The sequence below is a fragment of the Odocoileus virginianus genome, chromosome 29 (assembly GCF_023699985.2).
Source record: "Odocoileus virginianus isolate 20LAN1187 ecotype Illinois chromosome 29, Ovbor_1.2, whole genome shotgun sequence".
Taxonomy (NCBI): Eukaryota; Metazoa; Chordata; class Mammalia; order Artiodactyla; family Cervidae; genus Odocoileus; species Odocoileus virginianus.
Genome location: NC_069702.1, coordinates 6,550,500 through 6,568,610, shown reverse-complemented (window position 1 = coordinate 6,568,610; position 18,111 = coordinate 6,550,500). Strand labels below are relative to the sequence as shown.

At 42.3% G+C, this 18,111-nt stretch overlaps 1 protein-coding gene across 4 annotated transcripts in view; it reads left to right on the top strand.

Annotated features, from left to right (window-relative positions):
• CC2D2A (coiled-coil and C2 domain containing 2A) overlaps positions 1–18,111 on the top strand; it is a 120,707-nt gene that overhangs the window by 96,506 nt on the left and 6,090 nt on the right. For 2 of the 4 annotated variants that reach the window (XM_070458100.1, XM_070458098.1), the window contains 6 exons: positions 3,891–4,067; positions 4,857–4,877; positions 8,530–8,733; positions 10,849–10,938; positions 12,491–12,604; positions 14,907–15,041. In XM_070458100.1, coding sequence (XP_070314201.1) covers positions 3,891–4,067; positions 4,857–4,877; positions 8,530–8,733; positions 10,849–10,938; positions 12,491–12,604; positions 14,907–15,041 — 741 coding nt within the window. The remainder of the gene's footprint in view (positions 1–3,890; positions 4,068–4,856; positions 4,878–8,529; positions 8,734–10,848; positions 10,939–12,490; positions 12,605–14,906; positions 15,042–18,111) is intronic. The other 2 variants (XM_070458101.1, XM_070458099.1) reach the window with 1 other exon arrangement.

Sequence of the window (18,111 nt, the reverse complement as noted above, 5' to 3'; positions counted from 1 at the left end):
AAACAATCAGGCCAGCTGATGGCCCCTTTAATCAAGTGCATTCATGTTTCCAGAGGCCTCGCTATTTCAGAAATGAACAACAGTTGACTCGCTCAACTAAGTACCGTTCTTCAGAGTTTAACCATTTTGTGTAAGAGGATCCATCAGGTTAACAGTTCCTGAATGGCAGAGTAGCTCTAAATCTGGGACAGTTAAAGGTTTTGAAAAGGCTTTAACATCCCAGTATTAAATCCATAGCAACAGGAAGCTTTGAAGCCAAGTCGTGCTAATCTCACACAGCTACAGAGGAGACAGTTTAATTCCATACGTGATGACCACATGGAACAAATGCTGCCTCGTTGACAGCCTCAGGCAAGACCCAGAACAAAACTCCAGTCTGAGAGGCTTGAATTGGTTGGAATATCAGGAATCATTTGGCATTGCAATCTTCCCTAAACCAAAGGGACCGTCTACAGGTAATGCTGCAGCTATATGCTTGCCAGAAACTCTACACATTCCTCTTGGACTGATTTGAAATGAGAAATAGAATTTAAAGAGCACATCATTTTGCAAATCCCCCTGTTACTTGGCATCACCCCAGGAAGGGTACTCAGAAGTAGTTACTCCAAATCCCTTCTCGATAAAGGAATAAACTTCTTTTGGTGTGTGTGTGCGCTTTATTTTTTTTTTCATTTATTTTTATTAGTTGGAGACTAATTACTTTACAATATTGTAGTGGTTTTTGCCATACATTGACATGAATCAGCCATGGATTTACATGTATTCCCAATCCCGATCCCCGCTCCCGCCTCCCTCTCCATCCCATCCCTCTGGGTCTTCCCAATGCACCAGCCCTGAGCACCTGTCTCATGCATCCAACCTGGGCTGGTGATCTGTTTCACCCTTGATGGTATACTTGTTTCAGTGCTGTTCTCTCAGAATATCCCACCCTCGCCTTCTCCCACAGAGTCCAAAAGTCTGTCCTGTACATCTGCGTCTCTTTTTCTGTTTTGCATGTAACTTCTTCACTATGTTTTGGTAGCAGCCACACTCTGGTTGAGTGCCCTAGCTTGCTCCCTTTCCAGTAGCTCTGTCGTCAATGTCTTCTTTAAACTGCGCCATAAGCCAAGCTCCTCCCTGTTGTTGTTGCTGCCGCCCAGTCGCTAAGTCTGACTCTGGGCGACCCTATGTTCTGTAGCCGCCAGGGTTCTCTATCTGTGGGATTCTCCAGACAAGAATCCTTGAGTGAGTTGCCATTTCTTTCTCCAGGGGAATCTTCCCAACCCAGGGATCGAACCTGCATCTTCTGCATTGGCAGGCAGATTCTTTGCCACAGAGTTGTTTTGTCTATTGAGTTGTGAGGTTTAATTAAGGTGACAAATAAACTAGTCAGAAATGCTATATGATATGTGCCTGAAAAATACAGTTATTTCTATTATTATTGGGCTTCCCTAGTGGCCCACTTATTTCTATTATTATTACTGAATCCGAATTCTGTTCATTTTGTGCGGCTCCAAACCAAGACCGATGAATAATGGGTTCCAGGGAGGAACTTGGGCTTCCTAGATGGCTCAGTGGTAAAGAATCGACCTGCCAATGCAGGAAATGCAGGTTCCATCCCTGGGTCCAGAAGATTCCCTGGCGTAGGAACTGGCAACCCACTCCAGTATTCTTGCCTAGAAGATTCCACGGACAAAGAAGCCTGGTGGGCTCCAGTCAGTGGGGTCGCAGAGTCAGACATGAGTGAGCTACTGAGCACGCACTCGTGCACTAGCAGGGACATAACTGGTATCTAGTGTATTGAGGCCCGGAAAGCTGCAAATGCCCAACAATACCCAGGCCTGCCTCCAAAACAGAGCTATCTGGTCCCAGCACCGACAGTGCCCAAGGTGAGAAACTCTGTCTTAAGTCCTTACACCTCAACTGTTTGGAGACGGTGCCCACTGCCTCCTGGCTCATCCGTTATTTCAGCTGAAGTTTATATGCTGTGTTTACACTCTTCTCCCCCTGCATCCCCTCATCTGCCTGGTGCAGGCTTCACGGAAACTCCAGCGATGTAAATGTTAGTCGCTCAGTCGTGTCCGACTCTTCGTGACCTCACGGACTGTAGCCCACCAGGCTCTTCTGTCCGTGGGATTCTCCAGGCAAGAATACTGGAGTGGGTTGCCATTTCCTTCTCCAGGGGATCTTCCGCACCCAGGGATTGAACCCGGGTCTCCCGCACTGCAGGCAGACGCTTTAACCTCTGAGCCACCAGAGAAGATCCACCAATGCAAGGAGGAAAATAAACAAGAGCTTACTTCATCCCTCTCTGGAGAGCACAGTCACTGAAAGTTCCGGTTCTGTCTTTCTTCTGAGAAATAAATGTCGCAAAAGACTGAAATTAAAAATTGGATTCTTTGAAAATCTGTGAGTTTCAAATTCTAGCCCTGAGTAGTTTTGTGGCACCAGTCTTTCGTAAACTTGATTGTTTTGACTACAAAGGTGTAAAAATTCTGCCTTTTTGAACCTCTATGTAAGTTAGGTCATTTTATGTAAGTGGCTTATAATTCATTCAACCTGCATTTATTGAGCACCTCCTGTGTATGTACACAAAACACTGTTATATATTGGAGAAGGGTGATACAAACAGTAACACAATACAGCTTCTATGTGCAGAGAACAATAATCTATAAGTATATGCTAAATACACACACAACGAAGTCTGGCAGAAAGTGTCAATGCGATAAATGAAAGAAGCAAGCTACATGTGAGGCTGGTGGAGATGACAAAACAAACCACAAAGGAGATGATATCTGACCTGAGCCTGAAAAATGAATTCTAAAATGTGGAGACCAGGAGCTGGGCATCCTAGCAAAGGGGACTGGCTGCCAGCTAACACTTATCAAGGGACAGTCATTTTAGTGTTTTACATCTACTAGTCCACACATAATTACCCTACAAAGCAGGTACTATTATTGTTTCCTTTTTACAAATGCACAAGTTGAGTCACTTGGGGTTTAATCCAGTATTTGGACCCAGGCAACCTAGTGTGGGAAAGACTGAAGGCAGGAGGAGAAGGGGATGGCAGAGGATGGGATGGTTGGATGGCATCACCGACTCCATGGACATGAGTTTGAGCAAACTCCGGGAGATGGCGAAGGACAGGGAAGCCTGGCATGCTGCAGTCCGTGGAGTCGCAGAGAGGTGGAAACGACTGAGCCACTGAAGAACCACCACCACCTAGCGCTGGTGTCAACTTGCACAACTAGTACACGCTCTGCTGAGCCAAGCAAAGCCGGCAAGGAGAGAGAGAGCCTTGCTGAGGGGGCGTAAGGAGGCACGCCTGGAGACACGGGTGGGCCCCGAACACTGGTCTGAGCAGCTTCTACTGAGTTCATCAGATGATGGGGAGCTGACACCTGCCTTTGAACTTCTGTTGGAAAATCAGATGCTTCAGTTCGGCTCAGGTGCTCAGTCGTGTCTATCTCTTTGTGACCCCATGGATTGCAGCACGCCAGGCCTCCCTGTCCATCACCAACCTCCAGAGCTTGCTCAAATTCAAGTCCATCAAGTCGATGCCATCCAACCATCTCATCCTCTGTCGTCCCCTTCTCCTCCTGCCTTCAATCTTTCCCAGCATCAGGGTCTTTTCAAATGAGTCAGCTCGTCACATTAGGTAGTCAGAGTGTTGGAGCTTCAGCTTCAGCATCAGTCCGTCCAACGAATATTCAGGACTGATCTCCTTTAGGATGGACTGATTGGATCTCCTTGCAGTCCAAGGGACTCTCAAGAGTCTTCTCCAGCACCACAGTTCAAAAGCATCAATTCTTCGGCACTCAGCCTTCTTTATGGTCCAACTTTCATATCCATACAAGATTACTCTCTCTCACTCTCACTAGGACGCTTACTGAGTTGTATTTTCTTCACAGATCGATGGAACGTTTAAGATCAATATTCCCCCAGTGCTCCTGGGCTACAGCAAGGAGCGAAGCGTGATGATGGAGCGGGGTTTTGACTCTGTCCGAAGCCTGAGTGAAGGCTCTTACATCACCCTGTTCATCACCTTGGAGCCTCAGCTGGTTCCTGGGGAGTCAGTTCGAGAAAAGGTAACTGTGTACTCTCTGTAATCTCACATGAGACGTGGACAAAATGTGAGAGAGGCCTGCTAGGCTATGCTTTCGTAAAATTGGCCTGAACAGATAAGCATCTTGAGCATCTTACTTGAGCATCTATTATCACATTCAGAGGGGAGCTTCCAAACAGTGAGAGAGCAGGCCGTGACGGGGGCCGACAGGCCGAAAACCAGAGGGGCCTTTGTGCTGGGCATTCTTCCCAGGCACTGACCTCCTGCTGCAGGAGTTTTAAGAGCCCTGTGGCCTGCCTTCCTTGAATGAGATGGCGAAGCTGTCAGCGGCTGCCGCCAGTGGCCTTTCACTGCCCCACTGTGGCTGTAGCTGGCATTTCTCAGACCTCCAAGATGCAGGCTTAGAAATCCCTCTGAAATGCAAACTGGCCTCTCCTTGTGCACTGACAGGCGCCCTAAACACACAGCAGAAGCCAGCACTCTGGGAGCCGCTGCAGGCTTCTCAGGAGAGAGGTTCTTGCCCTAAATAGTAGGGACCACAACCTGGAAGTGATTTTCTGCTCAACAGCAACTGCCAGGATTAGCAGATTAGTCTTCCCCCCACCATCATCCCATGCTGAGCCATACCGTGAGATTTTTTTAAAAGGGATTTACTCGTGGAATTGTCTAAAAAAATCAATAGTAACTCCTGAAACTCTTATTCTAACATTCCCTACTTTGTCTTGGTAAAAACGAAAGTGTTTTAAAGTGGATTGTTTCTGTTACTGAAGTCTTCCTCTTATCTTCGTTTTTTCCTTCTTGCTTCTGATAGATGGGTGACATGCTTAAAAAGGTACCATGTATTTTGTTTTGCTGTTCATCAGTCAGTGGTTATTGGGCTTTAATCACCTGCTCCTGTCCTCTGCCTCATTATGGAAGCTGCTGGGTCCTAATGTATGTGTCAGCCCTTGGCCAGGAACTACAGACGTCTGCAGTTCATGCCTAGTTTTGTCTCTGGGCCCATTTCATCTTGTCGGAAAGATTCTTATTTAGCTCTGAATCTGGAAGTCACATGTCAGAATGTCACCTGCATACTGGGAGCCACCTCCACCGTTTCCAAGCCCATAAAACCCATGAGCTGCTTCTTACAGAAGCAGTGTGGCTGTGACAGTTATTTCTGGCCAGTGGAGCTGCCACAGTGTAGGTAGTCAAGGAGAGGGAAAAAAAAAGAAAACATTCAATTTTCTGTATATACTCACATTAACCAAAAGTTAAGGAATTGAGTCAGTTAAGAATCTTCCAGATTTCATGTTGAATCAATTGTGAATTTGTTGGTTCTACCTTTATTTGTTTTATAATAAATAACCCCAACCCTCTTAGTATTTAGCTTTCGCTTGGCACTTCTTAGATTACCAACTTAGCATTTCTTGTTGTTTAGTTGCTCAGTCATGTCCGACTCTTGCAACTCCATGGACTGTAGCCAGCCAGACTCATCTGTCCATGGAATTCTCCAGCAAGAAGAATACTGGGGTGGGTTGCCCTTTTCTTCTCCAGGGCATCTTTCCAACCCAGGGATCGAACCTGTGTCTACTGCACTAGCAAGCAGATTCTTTACCATTGAGAAACCAGGGAAGGCCTCACCAGTTTAGCATACTACTCCTTAAATTACTGCTTCAGCCCATTAAATGGTAAACCTGGTAATCTAAACAGGTATTAACAACCATTATGAGATACCTGTTAAACGTTTACCTTACGCATCCTTGGTGCAGAGAAAAACACAGGATGATTGACATGGGCCCTGCTCCCAAGAAGCACTGGCTATGGAGTCAAAATGCACAGCAGATATTCAGGTCCAAGTGGCAGAAGAAGTTTTATGTTGGGTTGGCCAAAATGTTCGTTCATGTTTTCCCGTAACAGCTTACAGCAAACCCAAATGAACCTTTTGGCCAACCCAGTACATCCTTGTTTCAGCTTGAACGCCAGCAGTCTGTGCTGACTCCAGATTTTCACTGTTCTCTCCGGACAGTGCCTATGGGTGCCTTTCTCTAATGCCTCCCTGGCACACGGTGTCTGTCCCTATAGGATCTCTGGTCAAGTATTAGTATTTTAAGCTCCTGATTCCTTATTAATGGTCTCCTCTAGACCAGAAGTCTCTTGAGGGGTCTGCCTTATATACATTTACCCAGACTGCCTCAAACCCTTTAGACTTTCAGCAAATATGTTCAAATAATTGGATAAATGGATAAATATACAAATTAATGAGTATAAAGGAAGCAGGGATGAATTCAAAAGGGTGCTTTTTTTCACATCACCCTTGTTTCGTAATTCTTGATCTTTTTAAGGTTATGATTACTTCTACCCTAAGTGTCTGTGACACACCCATACCGAAGTTTTATAAGTTCACTTTTGTTCATTTACTTATAAATTCATCATGAATTTTGCTATTTGTACCAAAATTGTACCAAATAGGTACACCAATCTGGTAGCTACCGAGTCTTGGCACTGTGCTGAATACATGGTCATAATGACGATGGTGTAATGACAATGTTGAGGTTCAGGTGGAAGCGGATGCCCTGTGAGAATACCCAGGAGGTTTTTGGAGATGCCTCCATCCTACCTCCCCCCAGTTTCTTAGAGTACAGCCATCAAATTACAAATGGGAACCACAGTCCAGCTCCAATATGAGAAGTCAAGAACAGTCCAAGCTCATGAGGGAGGGGATATATATATACTTATGGCCGATTCATGTTGTAGAGCAGAAGCCAACACAATATTGTAAAGCAGTTATCCTCCAATTAAAATTTTTTTTAAAAATCCATAACTTATGGAATAAAAAAGGAATAATTTTATATTCTAGGTCCTATTTAAAGTCATAAAATAGTAATGGGATATTTTTTGTGCTCTCATTCATTCATTCGGTAACACTTATTGAAAACTTTACTATGTGCTGGCTAGTATCCCCGATACTGAAGATTTAAAAAAAAAAAAAACTAGATCAAAACAAAATCCCTGACTTCAAGAGTCCTATTCTGTGAGGGAGACAGCATAATCAAATATATCGGCAGCTTTAAATGCTAAAATAAATAAAGAGTATGAAGGGGATGTCTGGAGGTATTTCCCTACTCAAAAAAAAAAAAAAACTTTCAAGCACCGCCTGGAATGTAAACCTTACTTAAAAGTTGACTTTCTAGTAAAATTTTGTGTTTGTCAAAGTAAGTAATCAACCATACATAAATTTTTTTACTAAACAACAAAAATCTTGTAAGAACACTTAAATATCTGCTTTATTCATGCTACTTTTTAGCAATGCCTTTAAGGAAAAATGACACCATATGTCCAGAGACAAGTGAAATCTTCTGTTTCATCTGCTTGAGTTACTTTAAAAAGTCTGAGATTTGGTTCATCTTGGACCAGAGAACCACTTTTAAAAGCATTTTATAAATGTTTAAGTATTATATATTTCACATTTCTAGTTCTGCTTCCTTTTACTTCAGGCTCATTACTGTTATTTGTTACATTGGCTATGGATTAAAACCTTTTAACACATACATATATACTTGTTGCTTCCCAGTGGCGAAGCAGTAAAGAAGCTGCCTGCCAATGCAGGAGATGCAGGTTCGATCCCAGGTCGGGAAGATCCCCTGGAGAAAGAAATAGCAACCCACTCCAATATTCTTGCCTGGGAAATCCCATGGACAGAGGAGCCTGGTGGGCTACAGTCCATGGGTCACAAAGAGTTGGACGCAATTGGGCACAGATGCATGTCTATATACTTATAAATCTGTTGTCCTTTTAACACGAGCTGCTTTACCTTTGCACTTGAAATGTTAGGTTTCTGAGTCCCTCTAATACCAACATCAAAATACATATGAAACTATTGCCTGGAGTCATCAGTCAGAATCAGTACGTCATAGCTTAATTTTTATGTGTTGCTTTATTAATCTAACCCTTTCCACATGGCTGTGTGCCTAGTGACTACTTTCTTGTCCGGTCACTGAGTTGTGTCTGACTATCTGCGATGCCCTGGACTGCAGAACACTAGGCTTCCCTTCCTTCACTGTTTCCCAGGGTTTGCTCAAACGCATGTCCACTGAGTCGGTCACGCTCTCTGACCATCTCATCCTCTGCCGCCTCCTCCTCCTCCTGCCTTCCTTCCTTCCCAGCATCAGGGTCTTTTCCAGTGAGTCAGTTCTTCGCATCTGGTGGCCAAAGTATTGGAGCTTCAGCTTCAGCATCAGTCCTTCCAATGAATACCCAGGGTTGATTGCTTTTAGGATTGACTGGTTTGATCTCCTTTCAATGCCAATTTTAAGTATTTAATGAGCCCATCTGATTTTTAGATTATAAATATAATTAAATAAGGCTTTAGGAACACCGGGGCATGACAGTGTTGTAAGGGGGTCACCGAATCACACCCTGAAGCGCACATTGAGTCCACGTGGACTGCGGGATCCCAACAGGTTCCACCGTACCTCCTATAATCATACACGTCTTTACTTTTGAAGTTTGATTCTCAGGAAGATGAGAAATTGCTTCAAGCAACAGAGAAGTTTCAAGCTGAGTGTGCCTTGAGGTTTCCCAACCGGCAGTGCCTCACCACAGTGGTTGATGTTAGCGGAAAGACCGTCTTCGTCACTCGTTATCTCAAGCCTTTAAACCCTCCTCAGGAGCTGCTTAATGCTCACCCCAGCGGCCCCCAGGCAACAGCGGTAAGCATTTCACTGCGAATCAGTGTCCGCGCTTAAAAGGTTTTAAAACTCAGTATGTGAAAGTCGCTCAGTTGTGTCTGATGCTTTGCGACCCCATGTACTGTATGTAGCCCGCCAGGCTCCCCTGTCCATGGAGTTCTCCAGGCCAGAATACTGGAGTGGGTAGCCATTCTCTTCTCCAGGGGATCTTCCCAAGCCAGGGATCAAACCCCCGTCTCCCGCATTGCAGGCAGACACTTTATAGTCTGAGCCGCCAGGAAAGCCCAACTTCAGAGTTCAAGTTAAATATTCATTTTGAAATTTCTAGATTAACAACTTAAAAGAATCTTAAACATTGGGTATAACTTCCAAACTAGCAGAAGATAAAATAACAAAACGGGGTAAAGAGGGTGAGGAGGGGATAAAAACACAGAAAAAGTGTGAAAAATAAGAAGCACAGAATAAGGTAGGAGAAACAGTCTAAATATTTACCAGTAATCACAATCAAAGTGAAGGGATTAAACTTTCCAGTTAAAACACAAAGACTGTAAAGCGAGATTTTTAAAAGAGTTTGTGGTGGAATTTGACACAGATTCTAACATTTATACAGCAGCACAAAGAGCCAAAAATAGCAAAATAATCCTGCAGAGTAAGAAGCACTCAGTGGAAGATCCACCATGTCACAGAGTCACGAAGGTAAAATCGCACCGACGCCCAAATGAAGAGCAAAATGGAAGAGAACTTAAAAATCCAGAATAGGGCTACCCAAATAGGGCCCACTCAAACCTGATGTATGGCAAAGCTGGCACTGGAAATTAGTAAAGGAAAAACCAACTATTACATAAATTGTACTGGCATCACTGATTTTACATATGGAAAAAAAGATAAAAATCCATTCCTGCTTCACACCACTCAACAGATAGACTGAGAACTTCAATATGAAAGGCATTTTTATCCATGAGACCTGATAGAGGAAAGCATCCATGGCGGCTCAGAGGTTAAAGCATCTGCCTGCAATGTGGGAGACCCAGGTTCAATCCCTGGGTTGGGAAGATGGCCTGGAGAAGGAAATGGCAACCCACTGCCTTTAACAAGCCAGAAAAAAGCACTGACTACAAAGAGAAAGAATAAATTAAACCACATTAAATTAGACCACATTAAAACTGAGAACCTGAGTTTAACAACAACGACAAAAAAAAAACAGCACAAAGGAAATGAAAAGACAAGCCACAATTGGGAGAGGATATTTACAGCTTATATAATAGACAAAGGAATAGTAACTAAAATATATTTTTTAAAAACTACAAATCAACTTTATTTTTTTTCCATTTATTTTTATTAGTTGGAGGCTAATTACTTTACAGTATTGTAGTGGTTTTTGTCATACATTGACACGAATCAGCCATGGATCCACATGTGTTCCCCATTCCGATCCCTCCTCCCACCTCCCTCTCCACCTGATCCCTCTGGGTCTTCCCAGTGCACCAGGCCCGAGCACTTGTCTCATGCATCCAACCTGGGCTGATGATCTGTTTCACCCTAGATAATATACATGAAAAACTACAAATCAACTTTAAAGTGTACAACATACTTAAATACAAAGTCACAGAAGTGGAAACATGAAGGGCCAGTAAGCATATAAAAAGACGTTCGTCCTCCTTAGTAATTACAGAAATATGAACGACAACCACAGCAATGCACCAGTCTTGGCTTCTAAACACCACTATTTAAACGCAAAGATTTGGATACGACTTAGCAACTGAACAACAGCTATCTAAACGGAAACAGAACTTATTAGAGAAATGGGTGCTCAGGAAAATAAAAGACGATCCTGGAGAGTTCTAACAGTAAGGGGAAAGGAAAAAGAAGACAAGGACATTTCAAAGACTCACAAGAGCCTTCTGTAAAAGTTTTTCTTCGTCTGTAAAAGATGGATAATAACGATAGTCTTCCTTGGGATGTTTGCAGAGGATTAAACAAGATAATATTAACACCACATTTAGTTAGCACTTGTGAGGATTCATTTTGTTCATATAAATGTCTGTGATACATGAAATTTTCTTGCAAGAAATGAGGTAGAGGATCCAGCTTTCTATTTTATTGGAAAAACAGTTACAGCTAATTTTGTTTAAACAGGAACTGGTGGCCCGATACGTGTCTCTGATTCCTTTCTTGCCCGACACTGTCTCCTTTGCTGGTGTCTGTGACCTGTGGAGCACTTCTGATGTAAGTATTCTTCCTCACAGACGTGCTGGCTTGAGCTGACTTCATGGAATATCAGTAAACGGCTTGCTTAATTTTAAATTGCAACACCCGTTAGTCATTATAAAAGTCTACACGGCCATCTGTTTAACAGAATGAACTAAATTCATTATGAAGTACTTTTTTCTTCCTGGTTCAATCCACCCAAGTAAATTAGTTAAGCAAATTAACTAATTATTTATGCATACACACACACACACCCCAACTTCAAATGTCTTAATGCTGATTTGCCCCCCCAAAGTTATCTTAACAACACCCCACTTTTATTGATAAAATAATCAAAACCACATTTTATATTATATTTTGAAATTGCATATCCCTTAATTTACAGGGGCTTCTTAAGGCATGTCATTATTCATTAAGTATTTCTTGGCCCCCTGTCACATGTCAGACACTGCAGAGTTCAGGCTATGAGCAAAATAAACATGGCCTCTGACATCTTGGAACTTACAATCAATGTTGCTAGCTACATAAACTTCCAAATGAGTCTTCAATGGTATAAACATGTATTATCATTGGTATTCATTCATTCATTTGGGTCTCAGGTGCTGTGTTGGCATAAAGTTGAACTGTGACATACAACTCCCTTTGAAGGATGGCTCTAAAAGGAAGAAACTGAAGCACACTTTAAATTATTTGTTCGCCAATATGTTTTGGAAGCCCACTGTTGACAATTTTAGAGATAAAATTTCACAACCTTAAGATACTTAAAAGAAGACATACAATGAATAGAAGAGCTATGTGCCCTAGAGCCAGACTGGCTTTCCACTTCCTAGGTATTGCTTCATCTCTCTGTGCCTCCACTTCCTCATCTGTAAAATGGGAAGATGAGAGTATGGCCTTCAAAAGTTTATTCCAGGATCCAATGGACTGACTCATGCATGCAGTGTGCTTAAAAAACAGTGTGGTGGCTGGGATGGGAGGACAGGATGTGAGCAGGCAGAGCACAGAGGATTTCCAGGGCAACGAAAATATAGCACATGATACTATAATGACCGACTGTCAAACCCACAGAATGCACCCCACCAAGAGGGAGCCCTGTATGTAAACTATGGACTTTAGGTGACTATGGTGTGTCAGTGTAGGTTTATCAGCCACAACACGTGTCCCGCTCTGGTTGGGGATGTTGATGGTGGGGGAGGATGTTGATGATGTACACGTGTGGGAACAAGAAAACATGGGAAATATCTGTAGCTTCTTTCCAGCATTGCTGTGAAGCTAAAACTGCTCTAGAAAATAAAGTCTTTAAAAAGAAAGTGTTAGCACAGAGGGAGCTATCATATATAAGTTTAACATTAAAACTGAAACTTTGAAATTTATCTCCCTGACCCCACACCCATAATCAATTCTAGAAATTCATGTCATTGAAATGTCACAGAAAATACCATGTCCAACTAAAATTGGGTGTTTTTGTTTAATAATATCTCTTATCCTTTAAACCACTCATTTTGAGAGTTATACAGCCTGTCTAGAGTGAAGCAGCCAATGAACATGATTTTTATTTCCTTTTGTTCAGCAATTTCTCGATCTCCTGGCAGGAGATGAAGAAGAACACGCAGTTTTACTATGCAATTACTTCCTCTCTATGGGAAAGAAGGCCTGGCTGGTGGTGGGCAATGCTATTCCCGAGGTAAGACCATTAGGCTGGCGCTCACCAAGAAGCTCATTGTCTAACATGGTGCTGTCATGTTCCAGGTCATGGGCAGCACTTATTTTCATAACAGTTCCTGGAGCTGCAAAGAAAGTAGCCCAGAGATGCCACAGTAGGGTGTGACAATCAGTGATGAGACATGCCAGGGTTTTCGGGGTACTTGAGCCCTATACGTTTGAGGATGCTCTGGGCAAATCTGAGCCCTTTTCCACCCATCACCCCCACCTGGCTCTGTCCTCCTGCCCATCTTACGAAGAGCTCTGACTCCCTCTGTGATCGAGTGCTATTCATGCCGAGGAATGAAGGGATCTGAAGAAGTGTGGCAGGGGTAGAGACACTTTCACGCCTGCTTCGTCCACAAGCAGCTGCTGTTAAGCTGGCAGGCAAAGCGGAACAAGGCAGATAACCACAGGGGCAAAGAAAAGAATGTTCACGCCATATGCTGGTATCACTGGTTATTTTTATTAGACCAGAAATAGAAACTACGAAAATTTGTTTCCCCAGCCCACTGCAGATACCCCTAAATTGGGGGCAGGTTGGGGGTAATTTGGGGGTACAAATCTTAAAAAGTCACATGGATTGAAGCAGCTTATCTAAAAAGTGTTTCAGAAAACGGGCTCCCAGGCTCTGGGAATCCTTGGTGATTAGACAGCACAGGTTGCTGCTAGACAGGCAGTGTCGCAACTGAATCCTAAATCATTCTGTCACTGTTTTCCAGAGAGCCTGGTGCCAGGAAAAGAGGACAGGACTAGGAAGTCCCAAGGCCCGGGTTCAAGGCTCTGCCCACTCCTCACGAGCTATCTGACTCTAAGCCTCATAAAGAAAGTTGGGGTGATAACATCCCTCTTCAGGTTTTCACTCCCAAGCCCACCCCTCCTTGGGTATACTCAACTGTCAACAGTTCATAAGTATCCTTTCACAGTACTTTCTGTTCATTTACATAATTATAAAAGTGTATCAAATATCAATTCCTGTATTAGAAACAGGAATTTTCTTTTTTTTTTTTTGAAACAGGAATTTTCTAATTCCTGTTTAGAATTTTCTTTCTAAACAGGAATTAGAAGTATTATTCAGACATAATCAGCCTTCTGAATACTTAAAAGGCAAACTTGCTGACTCTAAAAAGAAAACCCAGTTACTATTTATTTCCATCAATAATCATGCTTCAGTCAATCTTAAGATATCTTGTCATTTTCAACACCATGGATGGACCTCGAGGGCACTATGCTAAGTGGAATAAGTCAGAGAAAGACAAACACTGTAATGTGGAATCTAAAAGCCAAAGTAAATTAACAAAATAATGAAACAAACAGAGGCATAGATACAGCAAAAAACGCAGGTGATTGCCAGTGGCAGGGGGGTGGGGTGGGGGCACAGTGGCGAGGAGAGAAATATGTGAGGAGGGTTAAGTACAAACTTATAGTTACAAAATAAATGAGTCACAGCTACTCATTATGAAATGTATAGTGTGGGAAATATAGTCAACAATTATGTAATGTCTTCATATGGTAATAGGTGACCAGACATCACGATGATCATTTTGAAATATACAGAAATAGCAAATCACTATATTGTTTACCAGGAACTAACATAGTGTTGTAAATCAATTATACGCCAAAACAAACAAACTCAGAAAAGAGATCAGATTTGTGGCTACCAGAGGCATGGGGTTGGGGAGTGGGTTGGAATTAGATGAGGTAATCAAAAGATACAAACCTCCAGTTATAAGACAAGTTCTCAGGGTGTAATGTACAATATGCTAAAGATAATTCACACTGCTGTACATTATAAATGAAAACTGTTAATACAGTAAATGTTAAGGGTTCTCATCACAAGAAAAAAATTTGTTTATTTAAAGTTATATCTATATGAGATGATGGATGTTCACCAAATGTATTGTGGTCATCATTTCATGATATATAAGTCAAGTTATGTTGTACTCCTTAGACTTACACAATGCTGTATGCCACTTATTATCAATAAAACTGAAAATATATGTATACCATTTAACTTTTAAAAAAAGATACGTTAGTTCAGTAACATGACCACTATTCCTATTTGGTCACCATACTGAAGTAGTTGCAGGTGCAAGAATTTTGCAACAGTAAACTTTTGATTTTACTAATTCAACATAATCTAGAACTTCAAACTAATTTTCACCATTAGCCATGGGGTTTAGAAATTAGGTGTCCAACTAAAATAATGAACTGTCTGTGCAAACTCCTCTTGGCCCTAATTGCATAATTAATTGGAAACTGGTTTAATGGCTGTTTTCTTTCAGGGTCCAACTGCCTATGTGCTAACTCGGGAACAAAGTCACTATTTAATATGGAACCCCTGCAGTGGACATTTTTATGGACAGTTTGATACCTTCTGCCCCTTAAAAAGTGTGGGCTGTTTAATAGGTCCAGATAATGTAAGTATTACCATTTCCTCTGAAATATGGTTGGCTGACTATCTTTTTTTAACAGATGTATTAATTTTCATCATATTTATGTACCAGAAAATTTGCATATATATGTATATGTATGTATATATATATATAAAATTGTTGCTGTTGAGTCGCTAGGTCACGTCTGACTGTTTGCGACCCCACGGACTGCAGCACGTCAGGCTCCTCTGTCCTCCACTGTCTCCTGGACTTTGCTCAAATTCATGTCCATTGAGTTGTACTGGACCTGGTGGCTCAGACAGTAAAGAATCTGCTTGCAGTGTAGGAGACCCAGTTTCGATCTCTGGGTCGGGCAGATCCCCTGGAGAGAGGCACAGCAAACCACTCCAGTATTCGTGCCTGGAGAATTCCATGGCGTGAGGAGTCTGGCGAGCTACAGTCCATGGGGTCGCAAAGAGTCAGACATGACTGAGCAACTATCACTTTCACCTTTCACACTCAATTAATTATTGAGTTGTATTGGTAATTAAAGAAACAGTGTTAAGCAAAGGTGCTCTATCAGGCACTGGTTAAAAACATGAGTTGTTAGATCTCACTGCCTGAGTTTAAACTCCAGTGTCTGTGTTTACCAGCTGTGTACGCTTAGGAAAGTTTCTCAGTCTTAAACAGCATCAGGTTCTTCCCTGGTTAAATGAAGATACTTGCTAGTGAATACAAAGTAATTGTGAGAAGTAAATGAGGTAATCAATACAAAGCAGCTAACACACAGTAGCAACCCCATGTTGGCTCCCGTGACTGCTTTTATAATCATCATCTACCTTAGTAATCTCTGAACTTAAATGTCAGAAGAATCACTTGAACACGTATCCCCAATATATGTATTCTTATTTGTAAATTATGTACTTACTTATGTATTGATAAATTATTTACACACAGAAGAATTATATCTTTCTTAAAGAGAAATAATTAGAGGGTCTAATATTTCTTCCCATGCCACTGTGATATGCACCCTACTTTGAAGACCTCTCTGGTCTATGGGTTACTATCAAAATTAGAGATAAGATACACGGAGCACCCAGCCAAGTACCTGTCTGCCATAGGTATTCAGCAAATGGTAACTATTATTAACTACAGGTGTGAAAAGCCAAGTGCAGCATCCCGTGTGCATGTTACTATTTTTAATTAAAAGCATTAGGATAATCACAGATGATCTGCTAAGCTCCATCTGAGAAGCACTCTAAGGTCATATTAGTAGTCAGGCAGACTCAGTGGGTACTGAAAAGCCTTCGAAGAATCCCATTCTCTGTCAGAAGTATTAGTTCTCAAAACAATTACCATATGGCTGACCAATTCACATAAAGCCCAAGTGCTGTGAGCAAGAAAGAAGCCTTCCCTCTGAAGCCCCGGTCGCCCTCCAGAGAGGACCCGCCCGCGGTTCACTCTCTGGGTCTGGCCCTCTGAACCCGCAGCTGCCTCTGCTCCACCGCCTCTTTACAGACTGCCAGCCTTTCTCCTCCTTCAGCCTTTGCCAAGAAGTCAGTCCTTTCCATCCATGTTTGTTTCCACTCCTGCTCCAACACTTGCCTCTGTTTTCTCTTATCGCTATCGATAGGCTCGGAAGTCCAACAGTCCTCAAATATGCTATACCCTAAACTACCACTGCCCCTCCTTGTCTTCCTTCCAAAATTCTTTAAATTCTATTTCTAGGCCCTGCTTCCTCTTTCTCAGACTTCATTGCTGTTAAGTCGCCTGGTCGTGTCTGACTCTGAGACCCCATGGACAGCAGCACACCAGGCCTCGCTGTCCATCACCAACTCCCGGAGTTTGCCCAAGTTCATGTCCACTGCGTCAGTGATGCCATCCAACCGTTTCATCCTGAGCCCTTTTCTCCTTCTCAGACTTTGGTCCTTTATAATCTAGTCCTCTTCCCTGATCAATCTACAGAAATAAACTCTAAGAAGTACCATTGTCTTGCTAATGGATAAATAAGTCCAATGGTTTACTCTCCTCACTCATTTCTCCTTTTCTATGACACGTGACACAACTACTCACCTCTTCATGGGGTGGGGCGGGGCGGGGGAACAACTTGCCCAGGCTTGGTTTACTAGTAAAGGACTATTGGTTTTCATTTCTCTGCAATAGCTCCTCAAGTTTCTGCCACTAAACTCTTCTTTCCACACTTTGAAGTAGATTTTCCTGAAAATTCTATATTTAGATTTCTTGCAGAACACACTTATTATTAATTATAACTCTTATCTAGTTTATCCTGGCAAAAAAAAAAATTTATAATTCACTAGCCCAGGAATCTTTGGAACCTGAATTTTCAACTGTTTGCTAGACAGCAAAGTGCTGATCAAAGTCTCAAACTCAGGACACCCATAACTCAACTCATTTTTCCTTTATCTCTGAAAACAGCCCCTCCTCCTGGCCCTCCCACTTCTAAGGAGGTCAATCACTCAGATTCAAACCCCATAATTGTCCTTGAGTTTCCCCCTCCCCTACTTCCTCCTACTTCAATCCTATTAACAGATATTAGTACCAAGTGATATAGATACCACCCCTTCTGTTTTCCAGGTCATGTCATTATTATTTCATCCTGCATTACTATAAATAACCAACTAAATAATCTGTCTCCAGTTCAGCCCATGATTTAGTCCACTGATGCCTGGTTCTTTCCGAATGTTCAGCTTTCCTCATGCTCAGAAAGTACTGAAGGCACCCCACTGTATATAAATTTAAGAATAAACACCTCACCTTGGATTCTAATCTGCCTTCAACTCTTCCCAGTGCTATTTCCGACAACTTTTCTGCACTTTCCCTACCCTACAGCCAGACTATAGCTCTTAAAAACCTTGCCCTCTTAAAACTACTTGCTCCTATCCCTGTCTAATCTCCAAAAAGCAAATAATATTCCTGTTAAAATAGAAGATAGATTTTCATTCCTCTGCTTAAAATACTCCAGTGACTTCTTGGCTCACTCCAAAGTCAAAGCCTCAATCTTTAAAATTGCCCACGAGGCTTCTACGATCTGACAGCTGCCTGGCCCCACCATCTTCACTGATCTCTTTCTTGCTTCTATGTGCTCATTCCTCTG